This window comes from Leptodactylus fuscus, chromosome 9 (assembly GCF_031893055.1).
Source record: "Leptodactylus fuscus isolate aLepFus1 chromosome 9, aLepFus1.hap2, whole genome shotgun sequence".
Taxonomy (NCBI): Eukaryota; Metazoa; Chordata; class Amphibia; order Anura; family Leptodactylidae; genus Leptodactylus; species Leptodactylus fuscus.
Window position 1 is genome coordinate 36,788,004 of NC_134273.1, and position 23,619 is coordinate 36,811,622.

Consider the following 23,619-nt stretch of genomic DNA (forward strand, 5'->3'; position numbering starts at 1 on the left):
CCAAACTGGGCTGGTTAGAGGCTCCCTCCACCATGAATTGGTCCAAACTGGGGTTTTTAGAGGCTCCCTCCACCATGAATTGGTCCAAACTTGGCTGTTTAGAGGCTCCCTCCACCATGAATTGGTCCAAACTGGGGTGGTTAGAGGCTCCCTCCACCATTAATTGGTCCAAACTGGGCTGGTTAGAGGCTCCCTCCACCATTAATTGGTCCAAACTGGGCTGGTTAGAGGCTCCCTCCACCATGAATTTGCCCAAACTGGGCTGGTTAGAGGCTCCCTCCACCATGAATTGGTCCAAACTGGGGTTTTTAGAGGCTCCCTCCACCATGAATTGGTCCAAACTTGGCTGTTTAGAGGCTCCCTCCACCATTAATTGGTCCAAACTGGGCTGGTTAGAGGCTCCCTCCACCATGAATTGGTCCAAACTGGGGTTTTTTAGAGGCTCCCTCCACCATGAATTTGCCCAAACTGGGCTGTTTAGAGGCTCCCTCCACCATGAATTGGTCCAAACTGGGCTGGTTAGAGGCTCCCTCCACCATGAATTTCCCAAAACTTGGCTGTTTAGAGGCTCCCTCCACCATTAATTGGTCCAAACTGGGCTGGTTAGAGGCTCCCTCCACCATGAATTTGCCCAAACTGGGCTGTTTAGAGGCTCCCTCCACCATGAATTTGCCCAAACTGGGCTGTTTAGAGGCTCCCTCCACCATGAATTGGTCCAAACTGGGTTTTTTAGAGGCTCCCTCCACCATGAATTGGTCCAAACTGGGCTGTTTAGAGGCTCCCTCCACCATGAATTTGCCCAAACTGGGCTGTTTAGCGGCTCCCTCCACCATTAATTGGTCCAAACTGGGCTGGTTAGAGGCTCCCTCCACCATGAATTTGCCCAAACTGGGCTGGTTAGAGGCTCCCTCCACCATGAATTGGTCCAAACTGGGGTTTTTAGAGGCTCCCTCCACCATGAATTGGTCCAAACTTGGCTGTTTAGAGGCTCCCTCCACCATGAATTGGTCCAAACTGGGGTGGTTAGAGGCTCCCTCCACCATTAATTGGTCCAAACTGGGCTGGTTAGAGGCTCCCTCCACCATTAATTGGTCCAAACTGGGCTGGTTAGAGGCTCCCTCCACCATTAATTGGTCCAAACTGGGCTGGTTAGAGGCTCCCTCCACCATTAATTGGTCCAAACTGGGCTGGTTAGAGGCTCCCTCCACCATGAATTTGCCCAAACTGGGCTGTTTAGAGGCTCCCTCCACCATGAATTTGCCCAAACTGGGCTGGTTAGAGTCTCCCTCCACCATGAATTGGTCCAAACTGGGGTTTTTAGAGGCTCCCTCCACCATGAATTGGTCCAAACTTGGCTGTTTAGAGGCTCCCTCCACCATGAATTGGTCCAAACTGGGGTGGTTAGAGGCTCCCTCCACCATTAATTGGTCCAAACTGGGCTGGTTAGAGGCTCCCTCCACCATTAATTGGTCCAAACTGGGCTGGTTAGAGGCTCCCTCCACCATGAATTTGCCCAAACTGGGCTGGTTAGAGGCTCCCTCCACCATGAATTGGTCCAAACTGGGGTTTTTAGAGGCTCCCTCCACCATGAATTGGTCCAAACTTGGCTGTTTAGAGGCTCCCTCCACCATTAATTGGTCCAAACTGGGCTGGTTAGAGGCTCCCTCCACCATGAATTGGTCCAAACTGGGTTTTTTTAGAGGCTCCCTCCACCATGAATTTGCCCAAACTGGGCTGTTTAGAGGCTCCCTCCACCATGAATTGGTCCAAACTGGGCTGGTTAGAGGCTCCCTCCACCATGAATTTCCCAAAACTTGGCTGTTTAGAGGCTCCCTCCACCATTAATTGGTCCAAACTGGGCTGGTTAGAGGCTCCCTCCACCATGAATTTGCCCAAACTGGGCTGTTTAGAGGCTCCCTCCACCATGAATTGGTCCAAACTGGGTTTTTTAGAGGCTCCCTCCACCATGAATTGGTCCAAACTGGGCTGTTTAGAGGCTCCCTCCACCATGAATTTGCCCAAACTGGGCTGTTTAGCGGCTCCCTCCACCATTAATTGGTCCAAACTGGGCTGGTTAGAGGCTCCCTCCACCATGAATTTGCCCAAACTGGGCTGGTTAGATGCTCCCTCCACCATGAATTTGCCCAAACTGGGCTGTTTAGAGGCTCCCTCCACCATGAATTTGCCCAAACTGGGCTGGTTAGAGGCTCCCTCCACCATGAATTGGTCCAAACTGGGGTTTTTAGAGGCTCCCTCCACCATGAATTGGTCCAAACTTGGCTGTTTAGAGGCTCCCTCCACCATGAATTGGTCCAAACTGGGGTGGTTAGAGGCTCCCTCCACCATTAATTGGTCCAAACTGGGCTGGTTAGAGGCTCCCTCCACCATTAATTGGTCCAAACTGGGCTGGTTAGAGGCTCCCTCCACCATGAATTTGCCCAAACTGGGCTGGTTAGAGGCTCCCTCCACCATGAATTGGTCCAAACTGGGGTTTTTAGAGGCTCCCTCCACCATGAATTGGTCCAAACTTGGCTGTTTAGAGGCTCCCTCCACCATTAATTGGTCCAAACTGGGCTGGTTAGAGGCTCCCTCCACCATGAATTGGTCCAAACTGGGGTTTTTTAGAGGCTCCCTCCACCATGAATTTGCCCAAACTGGGCTGTTTAGAGGCTCCCTCCACCATGAATTGGTCCAAACTGGGCTGGTTAGAGGCTCCCTCCACCATGAATTTCCCAAAACTTGGCTGTTTAGAGGCTCCCTCCACCATTAATTGGTCCAAACTGGGCTGGTTAGAGGCTCCCTCCACCATGAATTTGCCCAAACTGGGCTGTTTAGAGGCTCCCTCCACCATGAATTTGCCCAAACTGGGCTGTTTAGAGGCTCCCTCCACCATGAATTGGTCCAAACTGGGTTTTTTAGAGGCTCCCTCCACCATGAATTGGTCCAAACTGGGCTGTTTAGAGGCTCCCTCCACCATGAATTTGCCCAAACTGGGCTGTTTAGCGGCTCCCTCCACCATTAATTGGTCCAAACTGGGCTGGTTAGAGGCTCCCTCCACCATGAATTTGCCCAAACTGGGCTGGTTAGAGGCTCCCTCCACCATGAATTGGTCCAAACTGGGGTTTTTAGAGGCTCCCTCCACCATGAATTGGTCCAAACTTGGCTGTTTAGAGGCTCCCTCCACCATGAATTGGTCCAAACTGGGGTGGTTAGAGGCTCCCTCCACCATTAATTGGTCCAAACTGGGCTGGTTAGAGGCTCCCTCCACCATTAATTGGTCCAAACTGGGCTGGTTAGAGGCTCCCTCCACCATTAATTGGTCCAAACTGGGCTGGTTAGAGGCTCCCTCCACCATTAATTGGTCCAATCTGGGCTGGTTAGAGGCTCCCTCCACCATGAATTGGTCCAAGCTGGGCTGTTTAGAGGCTCCCTCCACCATGAATTTGCCCAAACTGGGCTGGTTAGAGGCTCCCTCCACCATGAATTGGTCCAAACTGGGGTTTTTAGAGGCTCCCTCCACCATGAATTGGTCCAAACTTGGCTGTTTAGAGGCTCCCTCCACCATGGATTGGTCCAAACTGGGGTGGTTAGAGGCTCCCTCCACCATTAATTGGTCCAAACTGGGCTGGTTAGAGGCTCCCTCCACCATTAATTGGTCCAAACTGGGCTGGTTAGAGGCTCCCTCCACCATGAATTTGCCCAAACTGGGCTGGTTAGAGGCTCCCTCCACCATGAATTGGTCCAAACTGGGTTTTTTAGAGGCTCCCTCCACCATGAATTTGCCCAAACTGGGCTGGTTAGAGGCTCCCTCCACCATGAATTGGTCCAAACTGGGGTTTTTAGAGGCTCCCTCCACCATGAATTTGCCCAAACTGGGGTGTTTAGAGGCTCCCTCCACCATGAATTTGCCCAAACTCTGCTGGTTAGAGGCTCAATCCACCCTGATTTTCAAAACAAATGTTGGTGCCAACCTCAACTTACTACAAGGGCCAAATTCACTGCTGGTGACAAGCTCTCCTCACTGCAAGTGCCAAATACACATGTTTCAAGGTGTTTTCCTACTGTCAGAGAGGTGGTATTGAGTGTGTAAAGTGTGTAGTTGTTAGGCTGTGATGTTGGGGTAATAGAGGGTCTTTGGTGTGTTAGATGCCCCCAGACATGCTTCCCCTGCTGTCCCAGTGTCATTCCAGAGGTGTTGGCATCATTTCCTGGGGTGTCATAGTGGACTTGGTGACCCTCCAGACACGGATTTGGGTTTCCCCCTTAACGAGTATCTGTTCCCCATAGACTATAATGGGGTTCGAAACCCGTTCGAACACACGAACATTGAGCGGCTGTTCGAATCGAATTTCGAACCTCGAACATTTTAGTGTTCGCTCATCTCTAGAAGAGACAAGAAATGTTACTGCACTGTATTTACTGTAATTTTACCACTAGACACCCCCCCCTTCCCCCCTGGAATTCAGTCTGGGGGAAGAGAGGGGGTCTCTCTATCATTTTTCTCAGGCAGCAGAGAGACTAGGTTCACCACTGCAGAAGGTGAGTAGTTCCTCCCGGGAAATCTGATATCGGAGGCAAGGGTCTGGACTGCTAGAAGCCGCGGTCTCCCAGTTGATCTATCTATCAGAGCAGTGTGGGACAGAGAGGAAGAGATGTACACCCAGATCCTTGGGAGAAAGCTCCCAATCATTTAGAAGGTAGTCAGCAGGGTCAGCACTGGGGCATTCTGCTGACATTGAACTATAAGACAAATGGACTATGTGTCCTATATCTGTGTGCAAGTTTACCTAGAAGAATTGATGCTGTTTTGAAGGCAAAAGGCGCTCACACCAAATATTGATGTGATATAGATTTCTCTTTTGTTCACTCACTTCAGTTTCATAATGGGTAAAAATAAACTAATTTTAAACTTCTATTTTTGAAAGCATTCTTACTTTGCAGTATTTTTCCACACCTGTCAGAGGATCCTTTGGTGGATCCTGGCTATAACACAATAATGGTCAAGTAGAAGAAGCCCCAAATTGCAGGGTATTATGGTCTATTCCCCAGTTGTTGGAAGGTGGACCCCCGAAATCATTTTATCCGGTAGTATGTTGACCCAGAGGTTTGGAGGAATGAAGAGAAGGGTCAACTACCAATGACTTTGTATTCTGCTGTATCTGCAGTTGTGTTCTGTAAAGTGAATCATAGCGGTCTGTGTTTTCTCCTATCAGAGGGATATCTCACTCGCCATTACAGGTTTATTGTAGATTGTTATTTAGGTGCCAGAAACTTCCATGTGTGAGAAATGTGAGAAAAATAAAGGGACACCTGCTGTTGGAAATCTGTTATATACCTTAGTAACTTTACTAAAAAAATATAAATTGACTTACAGCCTCGATATGTAATCGCCTTCACAAATTCTCTAGCTTCTTCTAGATTTTCTGGAGTTGCTTTGACTAAAGATTCTTTCCACGGTGCGAATTTATTGTCAAACAGAATGAAATTAAAGTGATCATGCTCCGAGGTGTCATTCAGAATTCGGAGAAGGGCTTCTTTTGTCTACGTACAGATACCTTTGTTAAGTTGATATACAGTACTGTGCAAAAGTTTTAGACAAATGCTTCAAAGTAAGAATATTTTCAAACATAGTAGTGTTGCTTTTTTAAAAATTTTTTATTTTTTTTAAGACAAATCTAAGGCTAAATTCACATTAGCGTCTGAGAATGTTCGTCTCCATATGTAACCTGAATTGTATAAGTCTGCTTGTCCATTGTTCTGGTCCTCCAGCGCACCAGAACAATGGACAGCTCAATGCCTATCAAACAGCATCAATTCTTTTAGGTTCTCTTGCTCATAGGTTTTGAAGAAACTCACCACGTAGGTTGTACCACAATTTTTCTGTGGATGTCATGCTCGAATCCTTCTGTCTCTTCATGTAATCCCAAACAGATTGGATGATGTTGAAATGAGTCTCTGTGTGGGCTGTATCATCACTTCAAGGACTCCTCCACCAAGGAGTAGTCACACCATATATTGATAGGATTTATATTTCTCTCTTGTTCATTCACTTTATTTTAATTGATAATGATAAACTATTAACACTTTTTCATTTTGAAAGCATTCTTACTTTGCTGTATTTTTCCCTCACACATGCCTAAAACATTTGCACAACATTGTACAATACATGAAAATCTGCAGTTTTAAAAATGTCGGTTTCTCTGCTGTCATAACAAACAAAATTATTTTTAAAAAAATAGCATTTATCATATGTATAATTTTTTTTAGACATTTTTTAACTTCTTTATATTATATACTATTAGAAGGCTTAAAAGTTTAGCAGTAATTTTTAAAATTAAAAACATTGAAAATGTAAAAATGTATTTTATTTTACAGATGTTAAATTGTGATCTATCAAACAATGATTATGTTTCCTTTTTGTATGTTTAATTTTCAGATGGAAGATAAACTAAGAAAGATTGTATTGTCTGCCTAAAGCAGTAATAAGACTTTGATCATCGTCTTTACTATTTATATGCAGAGATAACTGTGCAATGTAGAACAAGCACAGAGCGGCGACTGGACTGTAACTGAAACTAGGAAGTGGAGGGAAGAGGAGATAAGCGGGCAGGAGAAACCTCGAGATGGGAAAACTAAGAAAAAAAATATGATGTACTTCATCTAAAGATTATAAACAAACCCCTTAAATTCACCTTCTTGAAGCTAAATCCTCAAAGAATTTTTGTCACTTTGATGTATCTGCACGATGGCTTGTTTTTTACTGAATGAGATGTAATTTATTACATGTATTATATGTAATATAATGTGATAAATAATGTGTAATGTGTTAATGTAATAGCACCCCATTGGCAGCCCAAGCACTGCAATGTGAGAGCCCCCTCCCACCTTGGCATCCACCTACATGCCATGGTAGCTTTTCACCATGGCATATGGAATGCCCCTTTATTGCATTAAGGAGACACCTGCTGTAGATTCCACAAAAATACAACATAATGCCTTACCTGTTGAAGTTTTCTACCCCACATTGATCCACTTCTGTCAATGACATAAACTACATTTTTTGGTACTCCAGACAATTTAGGGGGAGCAAAAAAGTGAACAAAATAGCCATTGACCACCTGAAAAGCAAAGTTATTTTTTAATAAAAGTGAGTCTAAAGTATACTTTATGGCCAACCACAGATTATCAGCTTGTTGAGATACCTCAGATTTAACAACCATTAGTAGTGAATATGACGTCATTGTCTATTGAAGATTTACTAAGCAAAATGAGGCAAAAAATAGAGCACATTGCACGCACTAATGAAATATTATGTTTTTAGGCACTTTTTGCCCTACTTTGAGCGCTTTCAAAGTGTAAGTTATAAAATCATCAAATTCATGTTATACATGCACTGTTACTTCAATTATATTAATTTATATTTATACAGCTATGACATGGCATAATGAAGAGAAATGTGCACCCGGTTTCTCCTAAAATAAGCCTTACCCTGAAAATAAGTCCTAGCTTGATTTGGCAGGGTTTTAAAGGTAGGCTTGAAATTTAAGCCTTCCTCCAAAAATAAGCCCTACCTATAAGCGACCCCAGTGCTAGGCTATGTCACATGAAGTCAGTGACATGAAGATGGAGCATAGGAAATCAGTAGCTCCCAACTGTCCTGACAAGTCCAGTACCACAAAATTTGCTCACCCCCTTCCCAAGTCCACCTCCCGAGTTAGCCTTCCGAGTGCCGCTTCCAAGGTCCTGCCTTCCAGCCACTACTATGCTGTGGGCTTGGCTACCTATGTGATTAGATGTCAGATGCCACCCCTGGTTGCTCCCACTGATGTAGCCACTCCACTACAGCACCTTCTCCTTAGCGTAAAGGTGAGGAGATGGAGAGGGCACGGAGCAATGGACACGCAAAGGGTTTAGAGAAAAGGAATGCCAGTAAGTTTGTTTAAGACCCAGTAACACCGTACTATCAATTGTGAACATAAGTCAGGGTTAGGATTTACACCCACTTGTCTCCTGATTTTTGGCTTTGACATTACCTCCTGAACTGACTATTGGCCTGGATATTCACTCTCCAGATGTATCCTCCTAATTCCAAACTGCCTTGAAAATTTACTGTGGGTTCTAGTTTGACTTCTGATTGTGAAGCGTTTACTTCTTGTACTGTTTGTGTGGGGATAACTTGGACCCCAAATTCAACAAAAGTCCATCTTGCTTCACAGCTGGCACTGGTGAAGTTGTTTGGGTATCTGGGATCTATCTCTCATCTCTACTGCTCTCCGTTGCCTGATCCTGCCATTACTAATATTTGGTCAAGAGACTCTCTAAAATAAGAGATTCCTCAATCCACTGCCAGGTAAGTTGGTGGAAGCTACCATCTTCCAAAACTATGACCTTTGGTGGGAGACACACTAGGCTTTAGTATGGCTATGAAGAGATTAGGAAGTCAGTGGCTGTGTCAATTGGAGGCACTGTGGGGGTCAAAATCCGATGATGCTACAGTGATCCTCCTTTCACCCCTTTGTCCTGATACTGAAGTGTAGAAGATATTTTTTTTGAAAAGGACATGGGCATTGATGTTTTGGTCAGACTGCCAAGATCTCTCTTCAGGACTAAATTCTTTAGAATCCACAAGTGGAACATCTTTCCTCTGACCTTCTTAGAGTCTAGAATTTCATTTACCTTAAGTTCATCTTCAGGTCCAATAAGAGAGTATAGCAGACGTCTTGGAATACCTACAGAGGATCGCTCAACTCAAAAAGGCAAAAGAACAGTGGAACAAATTTATCTGAAGGGATTATCATTCAAATATTTCTATAGGAAAGTCATACTTAGTCACTTGGAAAAGCCAGTAGTGGCAATGGTATTCTTTACTACTGGTCAGCATACTTTTTCATGTGAGAAGCACCTTAAATAAAGGCAGATTTTGTTTCCTGCCAAACTTGAAGAAAATTTCCATATCCATTGGTAACAGTTGGTGCCTCAGAAGAGGCTGAGGTGACTATATTTGCCATTTTTGTGACAGGACTCAGTCCAAGAGAAAAGAATGCACCCAATTATCTTGTGAAGAAAATAAGGTCCTGTAGAGAATTTACCAGAAAATGACTGATACACCTACTTGTCCATTAGAATGTGGTTGAGAGGCCGAGGAGAAGTCTTTTTTTCATTCAGTAGACCATTAATTAGTATCTTTAGTGAATTGAACCCTTCTGTCAACGGCAATGGGGCAATTTATTAAAGAGGATCTGTCACTATGTCTAACATGTCTATTTTCTTACCTACCCTCATACTTGGTGCTCCACAGATTGTACAAGATTTTCCTTTGCCCTTTTTGTTAATTATATATGGCTCCCAGGTTGTCACCCAGCTGGGGATTAACTATGTATTTGCACACAGAAATTACTGGGGGCCATGTCTTAATAATATAGGTGGCTAGAGGAGAAAAGAAAAATGTTCCTCAATTTTACCTACAGGAATATCCTTCAGTTGTATGTTACTACAGTTGTAATGAGGGAAGGATCAATAATATGTGTAGACCTTCTACTTGGATCTCAAAGGACCAAGAGAAGTCATTATCCTTGGTATTTTTCTCAACTATACTTAAATGGAACAGAAAACAAATCCACTTGGCTTGTTGAGGTTTAAATGTTGAGCAGTTGAAGGTAGATCATGGACCTTCCAGCAGATAGCTCCACTTTATCTCCAAAGGAATAATTCCTCTCAGAGGTAATGAAGAGTTTAGAGAAAAAAAATACAAATACTTCTCACTTGAATATTTCCAGGGGTTTCTCTATTAACATCATAGGTCACAGTAAAATCTCCATCCAATAATGTGGTATCACAGTTCGGACATGATCGCTGCTGATCGATTGTGGGTTTAAAAGAGACATGGCCCTGAAGACATCACAGACATGAAACCATAATTATTTCTGACCTACATATGACTAAATGCCAACACATATACATAAAATAGACAGCCTTTATTTGAATGTATTCATCACACAAGTAGAAACAGACAGAAAGATAGGAGTGCAGAGTTCGGTTAATTTGGTTTTGCATCTAGAACCCAATGATCACAGCCTGTAACATGTCTCTATGATATGTCATAAACGTTAAACATAATAGGCTGTATGGCCACAAAGCTTAAAGGGAGTCTCTTGGCAGTAAATTGGTTATAAATCCAATCACAGTACTTTTGCAGGTCATTCTGGAAATTCCAAATATACCTCTATTATTCTGCTTTGGTGTCCCATTGTCATATAACTCACTGTTTTATTCATTTGCAAAATAAGGGCAAAAGTGCTTTGCTTAGTAATCTAGAGCTGAGACCAAAGCCCAGGCAGGTTAAGGTGTGCCCCAAGGTACTTCACCTTCGATTTACATATTAATAAAGTTGTGATTTACATGAAAAGGGGGCCCCAAAGCTAAATAACAGAGGTATATTTGGAAACTGTAGAATCACTTCTACAAGATACTGGGTTTAGGTTTATGACAGACTTCCTTCAAATATGTCCCCACTCAGGAAAGTCTGCTCCTGTCACATCTAGCCCAATCACAAAATGACATTATCCCTTCACTGCCCTAGATCTTTAATGATTCTGACCTAAACTTTTTACTGTCCTAGATCCCTAGGAATACAAATATGAACACTTTCTTTGCCACAAAGCACCACAAAAACAGATATTAAGCCATGGGATAGTGCCATAATCCCTCTGCCAAAAACTGGAAAGGTGATAACTGCTTCTCTGCTATAACTCATTAGGAATCCTGATACTGTAACCCATTAGAGATCCTGACACAGTAACCCATTATGCGCTCTTAACTACAAGGGCTATAAAGGGTTTTTTTTACTTTCTTAACTTCTTCCCGCCAAAGGCATTTTTCGATTTTCATTTTTGACTCCCTTTCTTTCAAATCTCACAACTTTTTATTTTTTTACTTCACAGACCCATGTGAGGGCTTAATGTTTGCAGGACAAATTGTTCTTAATAATAGTACAATTTAATATTCTTTATAATGTACTGGGAAGCTGGAAAAAATTCAGAATGGGGTGGAATTGAAGAAAAAGTGTACTTGTGCAATATTGTTCTAGGCTTCGTTTTTATGGTGTTCACTGTGCAGCCAAATTAACATGTCACCTGTAATCTATGGGGCTGTATGATTCAAGGAGCACCAAAGTTATATAGATTTATTTATATTTTAACCCCTTAAAAAACTTGAAAAAAAAAAACTTTTATATATTTCCATGTACAGGGATGCATAGGGTGTCTTTTTTTGCATGTCCAGATGTACTTTTTAGTTCCACCGTTTTGGAGTTGTTTATTACTTTGATCCCTTTTTTAGAAAAAAAAAATGTATCAGAGGTGTAACAGTGAGAAAACAGCAGTTCGGCTGATTTTATTTTCCCTCTACAGAATTCATCGTACAGTAAAAATATTTTAGAAGTTTGTAGACCGGGTATATTCAAACACAGGGATACCTAATATATATACATATATATACACATTATGCTGTCATGGCAATGGATCACCAGCCCTGGATCTCATTCCAGGGACCATTGATCGTCCCCAAAAAGGTGGCAACTATGTGCCACTCGAAAAATGTCGCCTCCTTTAGCTTTGGCCAAAGCAACGGAGGCCTTAATGCCCTTGATGAGTGCAGTCAATGATCATGGCTTTAGCAGAGACCCAGCAGCTATGGTGGCCACTCATCTACCTCCATTAATGTTTACATGCTGGAAGCCATGCCGCTCACATGTGATACAAAGCATAATGGCTGCCTTAGGTACTACAGTAGACACCATAGACGTATTTAAACACCAATATTAGTCTAAAGCTCTTTACAGACACTGTACATGTAATATCCACTACAACACAAGATATTACCTTTTCTCCAGAGAAAGATTTGTGTATTGTAGGTAATAGGTCATTTGTTAAAAAAGTTGCTTTTGCGTCTAGAAAGCTGATACCTTGAGGCTCATGTACGTCTACTTCAATCTGAAACACAAATAGAAATATTGCTTGTTTAAAGGAATCGTATTCAGTGGAGCTAACTATTGAAGTCACCATTGTTGTTAAAATCTTTTTTATCTAAAAGTAAATTGACTTAAATTATATATTAAAATATTGGAATGGATAAAGGTATAACAATTAGTATATATACAGATATTAACAGATTTTGGCTTATTTGCATAAATACTGCACTATAATCCACTTCTGTCCCTTCTATATTCTTTGCCTTGTTTCTCTCGCTGGAGTACAGGGTAGTAGGGGCTCTAATAAAACTGGGTATCTGAGTAGGGCGTAATATTCTCATATTTCATAGGACACTAAAAACTTATGTTGCTGTCATGTTGTGTTATCATTCTTCATATGGCACCAAAAGCACTGTTCTACATGTTATAATAGCTGGGATATAATTGTTTATAGTGACCCCCAGACCCAGTTTCCCTGCTATATTAGAGACCTTACTCCCCCATATGTCAATGTGAAGCCAGCGAGAGAAACAAATCAAAGATTACAGAAGGGACAGAAGTAAATTACTTCTTTTTTTATTTTAATTAATTAATTTTTTAATTAATTTTGTAATATACTTTATTAACACATATTGGATCCTTTATGTGAAATCCTGTATTTTTCACCCTTTCCCTTGTTTCTGTATTGAGAGCTGTTCCTGCTTCTTACTGAATGTTACTGTGTATGTAATACAGGTTGTGTAACATGTAGGGAAAATGAGGGAGGGAAGAGTCACTTCAACCAGCTATAGCTTGGACAATATAATACAAACAAACTTGCTTTTGGTGTCATATGAAAGAGGTGATTAAGTTTGCAGGACTATTTCGTTGAGAACACAGTCAGGAGTAGCATATATATATATATATATATATATATATATATATATATATATATATATATACAGCTGTATAAAATATATAATGTAAAAATCCCAAACCCGACTGTGTTTTCAACCAGTGATAGCTCTGGAAATAATTTAGATAGCACTACAGCCTTAATGTCATATTCAAGAAGAGAACCTGTTTCAACCGACCCTCCTCTCCCTCATTTTCTCTACATCTTACACAGCCTGTATTACATACACAGAAACATTCAATGAGAGGCAGGAACAGCTCTCGATACAAAAACAATGGAAACAGTGAAAAAATGCAGGATTTCACACAAAGGATCCAAAATGTCTTAATAACGTATATTATAAAATGTATTTATGTCACAAATACTGCCAGAAAATCAAAGGTTGTCCTAAAGTTTAGTTACTCTTTAAGCTTGATGGGCGCAATGAATTTCTGTCTCTAACAACCAGGTTTCTTACTTGCTTCTATGTAGAGGCTTTAAACCAATACTATACATTAATAATTTCACAGGACTGAAATCTTGTGCCCTGTGTTCTACATTTATATGAAGTGATGATTTCTTTGAATTTTATTATCATATTTAAAATGTTATGGCAATAACTGTACCTTGTATTCTCTGATAAGAGTTTTAGGCTGAACTTTGATGAACATCTCATATTTTCCAAGGTTCCGTTTCAGCATTTCTTCATAAACCAACTCAAATGTGACTTTACTTTCTGAAGCCACATTTACTGACACAGTAAATTTCTCCGTCTTCCTTCCAGATGCCCTGTGTAAACGACATCACTACTTTATCATATCATTAGTTTGGCATACATGTGGTAGAATACACCTCTCATGGAACTTAATAGGGTATATTAATGAAAATTGACAACAAGAAAAATTGTTGTGACATTGTGTAAAGGATATTTCACCAATGCTGGTTCAGTGAAACTTCAAGTTCCTCAACAAGGTCTCTGTGATTTAGTAGACTTGATACCTTGAACACAGGTGGCCTGAGGCCACAAGATGAATATTGAATTTGGAATTTATGGCCTATACTTTGGATAGGCCATAAATATCTGACAGGTAGCCCCAACACATATCAGCTATACACAACACAGGCCTGGAAGCAGATTGCTCCATGCCACGTGTAGTGGCCAGGTGATGATACTGCAACTCAGCCCCCCCAAGTCAATGGATAAGCCGTATATTTCAAATTCCTGGGCAACTCCTTTCAGGGTGCCATCAGCCTTGATCTATTTGTTATCATGCACCTGTACTTTCCATATGCAACAATAGCAATAATACAGGTGCAGATCACCAATTCACATGAATATCTATACTGTACTTATATGATATGTAACGATATTTGTAACGCAAGAATAGCTTTGTAGTTAGGATATAAAATAATTCAGTGGGTTAATTCTCTTGTTTGGTGACGCTAGGTTCACACCTGCGTTCGGCACTCCATTCTGTGCTTTCTGTCTTCTACATGCAAGAAGACGGAAAGCACAGACCGGGTCCGGCCGTGAACGGCGGTGAGCGTTTTATGCTGTCAGCCGTGAAACCGTTTTTTTAATCCGGACACAGAGTACTGCATGTCCGACTCTGTGTCCGAATTAAAAAGCCCAGTTTCGTGGCGGAGAGCGTAAAACGCTCACTGCCGCTCATGGCCAGACATCTTTCTCACCCATTCAAATGAATGGGTGAGAAAGACTCCTGCAGGTTTCCGTCTCCTGCTCTGTTTTATGCAGGAAACTGAAACCTGCAGTACGGAGAGGACAACGCAGATGTGAACAAGCCCTAAGTCTCATCTCCTCTGCTTCCTATACTGCTCTATCTAGTGATGGTAGAGTGAGTGGGGAAGGAAAGTATCTAAAGGTTGGACTATCAGTACAGCAGAGAACAGGTCAATTGCAACAAATTAATTTTGTATCAAACAGGTTGATAGAAAGGCCATTGAAATGAGGTAACATGTTGACTTACTACAAACCCAGTATTGGTTTCTACCACAAATAGAATTTGTTTATACTGAATTTACCAGGATTTTCAGTAACAATCCATGCAAATTTGGATATGTCCCACCCTGAAAAAGTGTGGGGTTTACATACATATACATGTACTATTAATACTGGTACAATTAACCTTCTTAAAAATACTACCTCTTTGAGAAGACCACCTATTTATCCAGACCAGATTTTTTTTTTTTTTGAGACGAAGAACACCCCCCAGAAGACTACTGGACTTTCAGTGCTATTTTGGATGGTGGTGTCCAGAGATTTTACTGTTACCCACTCCCTACATGTCCTCATTCTTTCACGTTTTTACGTGTATGTGGTTCTTACCCAAGTTACCTTGCCACAATGGAAAGTTTAGGCCTCAAATGAGACATCACTACAGTTGATATAACTACAGGAGCACATTTTCCATATGGAGAATGGTCTTTGGATCTTAGAATGGTTTTGGTTTTGGGCTCCTCCAAAAAACTACCAGGTAGGAAACTACTAACTTATAGGATTCAATTTAAAAAAAAAATGTCAAAAAATTCTTTATTAAAATATTTTTTTTACACTAATTTTAATTCGGCAATTGTCCCAAAATAAACTTTAGTTCTGGTTTTATTTCCAGTCATCACCCTTTAAAGGAAATGTATCACCTTTGCTTTTTACTAAATAAAATTAGGTAAAAAATATGCAAATCTATTCTCCAGGATGTAATTAGGAGAACAGTGCACTCTGTATGCCGCCCTCTAAAGGGCAGCATCCTTAACATCATGCATGACTCAGTTAAAAAGTCTAATTAATCATGATGCGGATTTAATTGCCAAATTAGTATTTCTATCCCAAAAGGAACAGATTCTCAGATATGTCGTACACATCAAGGAGAGCGTTTACCTACATAGGCAGTACGGAGACTTACAAGTCATTCCTGCTCCACTAGGGATTCTACTAATAATGACTTCTGATACATTTTTCTTATGTTGGACAGTAAGGGGTCATATTCTTCAGCTCATTCGTAGGGATACTGATTTAGCAGAGTGAGAGACTATAGACCAGGATCAGGGGATAATCGTACACATCAGGGAGAGTGTGTGCCTCTCTGTTCCTTTTGGAATAGAAATACTCATTTGACAATTAAATCCACATCATGATTAATTAGACTTTTTAACTGAGTCATGCATGATGTTAAGGATGCTGCCCTCTAGAGGACGGCGTACAGAGTGCACTGTTCTCCTAATTACATCCTGGAGGATAGATTTGCATATTGTTTACCCAGAATCCCTAGCGGAGCAGGAATGACTTGTAAGTCTCCGTACTGCCTATGTAGGCACACACTCTCCCTGATGTGTACGATTATCCCTTGACCCTAAATAAAATTAGACATATATAATTTTTATATTACTTTATATCGCCCACATCTTCATTGACATCTATGAGAAAAAAAATTTCAGACATTCTCAGTGACTTGTGCATTGTACAGCTCTAACTACTCAACTATTGTGAATGATGGCCCCTATTTTCGCTGGATATAGATGAGACCTATCATTGTAATCCCGTTTTGGCAGAAAATGAGGTGACTGCTGCAAATAACTCTCCTACAGAACAGGATATATCACATGAAATTATTGATAGACTTAGTAGGCTTAATGAAACCTGCAGGATTTTAGGAATTTTTTAAAATTAGATATTAACCCAGAAAATAAAAAAATAAAAAACATAAAAAATTCTTAAATCCTATGTTTAACATAAAACATTTTTACCATAAATAACAGGTCATTTATTGATGACACTTTCCCTTTAATATTACCACTTTCTATGTATGAATGAAAACAGAAGTAACATTTACCTGACAAGTCCGGCTGTTTGGCCCCTTGATACGGCTTTTTCGTACTGTTTCTTAGCAACTTCCTTTTCCTTGATTTCTCCCGGATATGTTACTCCGTCTATTATCCTGTAATATACAATGACAATTAGTATGGCTCTTAAAAGGTCCCCATGAAATAAAATGGGGCAGATTTATTAAGAATGGCATTTTGTTTACCTAGACTGGCATAAGACATGCCTAAATTATCCGAGACTCTGGCCGCTTAATAAATCAATTGCACACCCGTGTACCAGAATGATAGTCTTTCCCAGTAAGTAAATGGTGTATAATTCTTGTATAACTCACATCAGAAAACTGGCATGAGTTATAATAAATATATCGACCAAGGTGTCCCCACACAACCCGCATTTGAAGAAAGTGAAGAGTAAGGTACAGAAGAGGGATGGGCTATATCCTTGGTGCAAACAAAGGCCTCCTGCAAGGGATGCACCACATTATTACTAGAGATGAGCGAGTAGTTAAATACTCGATATTCGATATTCGTTTCGAATAGCCCCTCAATATTCGACTACTCGAATCGAATATCGAATCCTATTATACTCTATGGGGGAAAAATGCTTGTTTCAGGGGTAGGCAACATTCGATCAAATTGAACTTACCAAGCCCACGAGTGAGGGTCGAGCTGGATTCTCCGAGAAGTCTTCTCCGTGCAGCGTCCCCGCAGCGTCTTCCGGCTCTGAATTCACTCTTACAGGCATTGGCCTGGGCAGAGCCGAATGCGCATGCCCACATTACAAGAAAATGGTCGCTTACAGTCAAAGCGGCCATTTTCTTGTAGCACATGCATGCGCAGTCGGCTCTGCCCAGGCCCGATGCCTGGCAGAGAGAATTCAGAGCCAGAAGACACCGCGGGGACGCTGCGCGGAGAAGACTTCTAAAGGTAGGAGAAGAACCAGTGTTGATTGGCCGACTGTATAGCATTCAGCCAATCAACATCAAATTCTGCATCAAATTTTTCCATTCGAATAGCGAGTGGTACTCGATCGAGTACGAGTATTTCGAATACTGCAGTATTCAATCGAATACTACTCGCTCATCTCTAATTATTATCCATCTATGCCAGAAAGATAGAGGTTGATAAATTCCCCTGATAATGTCATATCAGAGGATGTCAGTATCTGAATCAGAAATCAATATCAGGAAGCAAATTCCCACAACCAAGCTAGAAAGAAACCCTTTTTTTTTGTTAAAGAATTGTTCCTTTATCATATCAGTACATCCGGTAGAAGAGATGTAACTCTGACATTCTGACAATACTGACATTCATCTAGCCAAATCAGACATTCTGAGCAAAAAAACCTGAAAAATATTGTACTTACATGCTAAAGTTTGTAATAAAAGCTGTTTTCGGCAGGTCCACATTAAAGATGACTTCTTTGGAGACATTGGCTCGATTAACAGCTCTGCTTGTGATGACATTGTGGGCAAAGCGAGATGTCACCTGACTATTGATAATGAGACTGTAAACTTCTATATCATTCACCGGCTGCAGGACACAAAATAGATCACAGTGTATATATTATTTACAAAGTCAATAGAATATCCAGCTCACCCTTTTATCCTGACTTTTCTTCCCGGGTTGCACGGATGAAGGTGGACTTCAGCCAACGATCACCATATAGGTATACAGAAAACGGAATCCAGCATCCACCAGGTGAAAAATAAAATTTTACTTTTATTGCTTCATAGAAAAACCATTACAGGATACCCGAGGGCTATTGCAGATGATACAGCATGGAAACAGCTACGCGTTTCGGAACCTCCCAATGTTCCTTCCTCATGGCCATGAGGAAGGAACATTGGGAGGTTCCGAAACGCGTAGCTTTTTCCATGCTGTATCATCTGCAATAGCCCATGGGTATCCTGTAATGGTTTTTGCTATGAAGCAATAACAATTAAAATGTATATATTATCATTATGTCTGCAATTAATGTATAGGACTTTCTGGATTTTGACTCCCTGCATCGAAAGCCCTCATAACCTTTTTATTTTTCCATTCACAGAGCCATATGAGGGCTTAATGTTGGTGGAACAAATTTTTCTTCATAATGGTACCATTTATTATTCTGTACAATGTACTGGGATGCTGGAAAAAAATCAGAATGGGGTGGAATTGGTGAAAAAGTGCATTTGTGCAACCTTCTTATGAGCTTCATTTTTACGGCCAAAATGAAATCTCACCTGTATTCTATGTTTCGTTACAATTCCGGGCATACCAAATTTATATATATAGTTTTATTTATATTTCAACCAATTAGCAAAAATCTAAAATTATTCTAAAAATCGCCACTTTTTTTTTGGGGGGGGGGGCAGGTGTACTTTTTAGTTATACCATTTTGGGGAATGTTTCCTGCTTTGATAACCTTTTATTGAAATTTTTTATCAGAGGTGAAAGTGTAAAAAAATTGGTGGTTTGGCACTAAGGCATTTAATGTGCGGGAAACATCTTTTTCTAAGTTTGTAGACCGGGCATTTTCGGACACAGGGATACCTAATGTATATGTGTATCACAGTATTTATTCATTTTTAAATGTATTCTAGGGAATAGGGGTGATTTGAATTTTTAGTTCATATATCCTATCCTACTAATCCTACTAATATTATAAATGTGAAAGTTTGTGTGTTTGGATGTTTGTTACTCAATCACACAAAAACGGCTGAACGGATTTGCCTGAAATTTGGCACATAGATAGATAGGAACCCCAATTAAAATATAGTCTATGTTTTATCCTCGTAAATGATATCACTACATGACTGTTAAGCACGAATTTACACACACACTACATTTGAGGACGTTTGATGACGTCATCACAGGCTCTTCAGCCATCCCATAGGATCACGCTATGTGGTGGGTGGAGCTACACGCTAATTTGGGGGTGGAGCTAAACAGGAGGGAGACTGATAGTGTGAAAGCTGAAGAAGATGGAGTCTCACAGAAGATCAGGAGACTACAGAACATACAGGCAGTGTCTGGACAAGAGGAGTATATCTAGTGTAGAGTTTCAGTAAGTAGGATGGGGAATCTGTTGTTCTGCCTCAAATGGGGGAGGGGGGAGAACTGTTGTACATTTGAGCAACATCCGTTCAGCCGTGTCTAACACAGAAGCTGCTCAGACACTCTCACACAACACAAGCCTGTATTCTAAATCAGCAGATTAGCAGAGCTGAGGCCGCGCAATATCAGTTTGTGTGCATAACACAGGGGCATGTGGTCTTTGGACTGTGCTGGGGGGAGGGCAAGCTGTGTCAAATTTCACCAGCAACACACAGAATTGCCCGATGTAGCCGAGCTGAGGCAACGCGGTACCACAGCTTGCTCTGGTCTCCATACAGATGTGCATACAGCTGGGGCTCCTGCGCATATTCACAGATGTAGCAGAGCCAACACGCAGATGCAGGTGGATCACCGCCAACCACATTTGGCTAATTATTAGAAGCTCATCGCCAAAAACAACCAGCAAGCAGAAACTAAGATAGATAGATAGATAGATAGATAGATAGATAGATAGATAGATAGATATTGCATTTATTAGATCCCATAGGGGTCTTCAATCCCAGGGGGTCTTATCACTAATGCAATGCATATCAATGTAAAGCAGCCTGTCATACAAACCAATGCCAGAAAGGCCCAGGATACTTCAATAGGATTCTGGCTGTCATCGCAATGAATCGACAGCGCCACATCTTGTTCCGGGTGCCAGCAATCCTTGGAAAACTTACGACACCCAGGCATCACTGACAGGGGTCCTTATGGCCCACAAACAGTGTGGACACTGATGGCGAGCATTAGCGCGAGGTCTGTATAATACCCCATTCAGCTCCTGTGCGGCCGCCATATTCAAATACCAAAAATCCACTGTACTGTTACGACAAACGTCAGGAAAGGGTTGCACAACAAACTCTTTTAGGCCTTAAGGTAAAACCAATGTGTTGAAATTTTCCATTGTCACATTTCAAGAGTAAGAACTTTTTTATTTTCCTGTTGACCGCAGTATGAGGGTTAGTTTTTTATGTACCAAGTTGCACTTTCTATTGGCACGCAGTTTTTTGAGGTACATATAAAGGTACATTTTGAGGTACATGTAATATATTAATTAACCTTTTTGGGGGGATTGCAATGGAAAGACAACATTTCAACCCTATTCTTTGAGGTGGTGGGATTACAGAAACACCAAATGCTCTCTTTTTATGTTAGTTTTGTTGCATTCATATACCTTGGTTATATTTTACTTATAAAAGAAACTTTTTATAAATGGGAGTTTCATTAATTAAACATTATGAAACTTATTAGTATTATTGTACTTAGTATTCCACTGCATTATAGTCAGTCAGTAGAAAACGTTGGCCCTCCATGTGCCAGAGACTCAAATTGACATTTATCTAGAATTCGAAGGTCACAGATGAGCTTTCCTGTGACCTTTTTCTCCTGGGTCCCACTTTTCAGGAGCCTGGCGTGAAATGTTACATATATTATAAAACAGATTTGCTCCAAAATTAGCTTCTTTCAACACAGAAAATTGGCATGGATACCATCATAAATTACCCCTCCCAAATAGAGATGAGCGAGTAGTACTCGATCGAGTAGGTATTCGATCGAATACTACGGTATTTGAAATACTCATACTCGATCGAGTACCACTCGCTGTTCGAATGGAAAAGTTCGATGCAGAACCAGCATTGATTGGCCGAATGCTATACAGTCGGCCAATCAATACTGGTTCTTCTCCTACCTTTAGAAGTCTTCTCCATGCAGCTTCCCCGCGGCGTCTTCTGGCTCTTCATTCACTCTGCCAGGCATCGGGCCTGGGCAGAGCCGACTGCGCATGTCCGCTTGTAGTGCGGGCATGCGCAGTCGGCTCTGCCCAGGCCCGATGCCTGGCAGAGTGAATTCAGAGCCAGAAGACACCATGGGGACGCTGCAAGGAGAAGACTTCTCGGAGGATCCAGCCCGACTCTCACTCGTGGACTTGGTAAGTATAATTTGATCGAACGTTGCCTACCCATGAAATGAGCATTTTCCTCCCATAGACTATAATAGGGTTCGATATTCGATTCGAGTAGTCGAATATTGAGGGGCTACTCGAAACGAATATCGAACCTCGAACATTTTACTGTTATACTCCCAAAATACTAGTTTCCAGATATTTTACAGATGCTGCGCTTGCATCCAGGCAAATACAATTTATTCAATTATCAAAACAGTCTCCTATGTGGTGGAGAGGCCATGGTAGTCAGATATACTGAAAAGCATCAATGATAGATTTTTGGCAGACTAAAGTTCGCCATCAATCTGCTGAGTGAATGAGTCCAGCATTTGCATATCTGATTGTCCTCCAAAATGGCCAAAATTGCCCATTTCAGCCAACAAAATTTAATGTGTATGGCCAGCTTAATGCCTCTCAGCCTGTCAATCTATCTGAGCATTGAACAGATCTACACTATTGACCTATTTAGATTTTGGACCCAAGTTATGGATAGGCAATGAATTTAATCTTTGTGGAAACCCCTTTAACAGCCACGTACTCAATATAACAAAGTTTATCTTAATACTGACTGCACATAATAAAAGTAATTGAAAGAGTTAGAATTACAAATAGATGTCTTTTGTGCTTAAACATCTTACCTTTTTAGTGCTTCTTTTCTGTAAAAAAAAAAAGAAACCAAAAAAAATTAAGCTATCTATGTAAATAATACTGCCACGTAATACCACTATACCCAGTCCAAATAATACCACTATACACAGTCCAAATAATCCCACATACACTGTCTAAATAATACCACCGTACACTGTCCAAATAATACCACTGTACACTGTCCAAATAATACCACTATACACTGTCCAAATAATACCGCTATACACTGTCCAAATAATACCGCTATACATTGTCCAAATAATACCGCTATACACTGTCCAAATAATACCGCTATACACTGTCCAAATAATACTGCTATGAACTGTCCAAATAATACCACTACACAGTGTCCAAATAATACCACCATACACTGTCCAAATAATACCACTATACACTGTCCAAATAATACCAATATACACTGTCCAAATAATACCACTATACACTGTCCAAATAATACCACTATACAGTACAGAGATAATAACAATGCTCACACCACAGGTTTCAGAAGTCTGAGCAGGCTGACACACCAGTGACATAGCCCTGGCTGTGTAGTGTCCTAAGGGCAGTGTTAGATGCTCTAGAAATTTTGCCCCTCACATCTGTGCTCCTCTTTCGTAGATCTGTTATTTTCAGACTCCCTGAAATCTGTAGCAATAATTGTAGCAGTTTGATAATCATTATGGTAATAAGCTTAATACATCGATTACTCTATTTGTTTTGTATGAATGTATAAAATGTATATATTAAAAAAAATCCTACAATTTGAAATTCAGTAATATTACTTATTAACCCAATAGTCCATATATGATAACATCCTCTTAAATATTGCAGCATTACATACTAAGCCTAACATAGAACATGTATGTACTGTACAAACCTGGATGTTTCTTATTCCTTCTATCACAAAGTCGCTGTTTATTGGGAATAAAACATAAAACAGCAAAGTAAGAACCAGCAGAAGACGAGCCATGTCGAGAATGAATATTGTCAGGTAGAAACCAAACTATGCAAAAACAGTATGAGAAGCCATGTTAATAAGTAACATCAAGTTAAGTAATTGCTCGTGACCATTTGGTCAACATTTGCTAATTCTCTATTGATATAAACTCTATGGAGAGTAAACAGTAAATCCCCCACATAGGGGACCAGTATATACAGAAGTCAATGCTTGGGAGAGTAATATAAACATACTAGCCTCTGCCTGCGGCTTTGTCGGCGTGTTGTTGGCGTTGATGATCCGCCTATACTCAGCAGAAG

At 40.9% G+C, this 23,619-nt stretch overlaps 1 protein-coding gene across 1 annotated transcript in view; it reads right to left on the reverse strand.

Moving 5' to 3' along the window:
- Positions 1-23,332, reverse strand: part of LOC142218198 (inter-alpha-trypsin inhibitor heavy chain H3-like) — a 61,163-nt gene extending 37,831 nt beyond the window's left edge. Inside the window, exons 1-9 of the mRNA XM_075286741.1 lie at positions 23,240-23,332; positions 22,353-22,370; positions 18,049-18,215; positions 16,691-16,795; positions 13,469-13,631; positions 11,880-11,990; positions 9,763-9,888; positions 7,002-7,118; positions 5,373-5,541 (exon numbers count right to left, since the gene is read on the reverse strand). Of these exons, the coding sequence (XP_075142842.1) occupies positions 5,373-5,541; positions 7,002-7,118; positions 9,763-9,888; positions 11,880-11,990; positions 13,469-13,631; positions 16,691-16,795; positions 18,049-18,215; positions 22,353-22,370; positions 23,240-23,332 (1,069 nt within the window). The remainder of the gene's footprint in view (positions 1-5,372; positions 5,542-7,001; positions 7,119-9,762; positions 9,889-11,879; positions 11,991-13,468; positions 13,632-16,690; positions 16,796-18,048; positions 18,216-22,352; positions 22,371-23,239) is intronic.
- Positions 23,333-23,619: the final 287 nt, after the last annotated feature.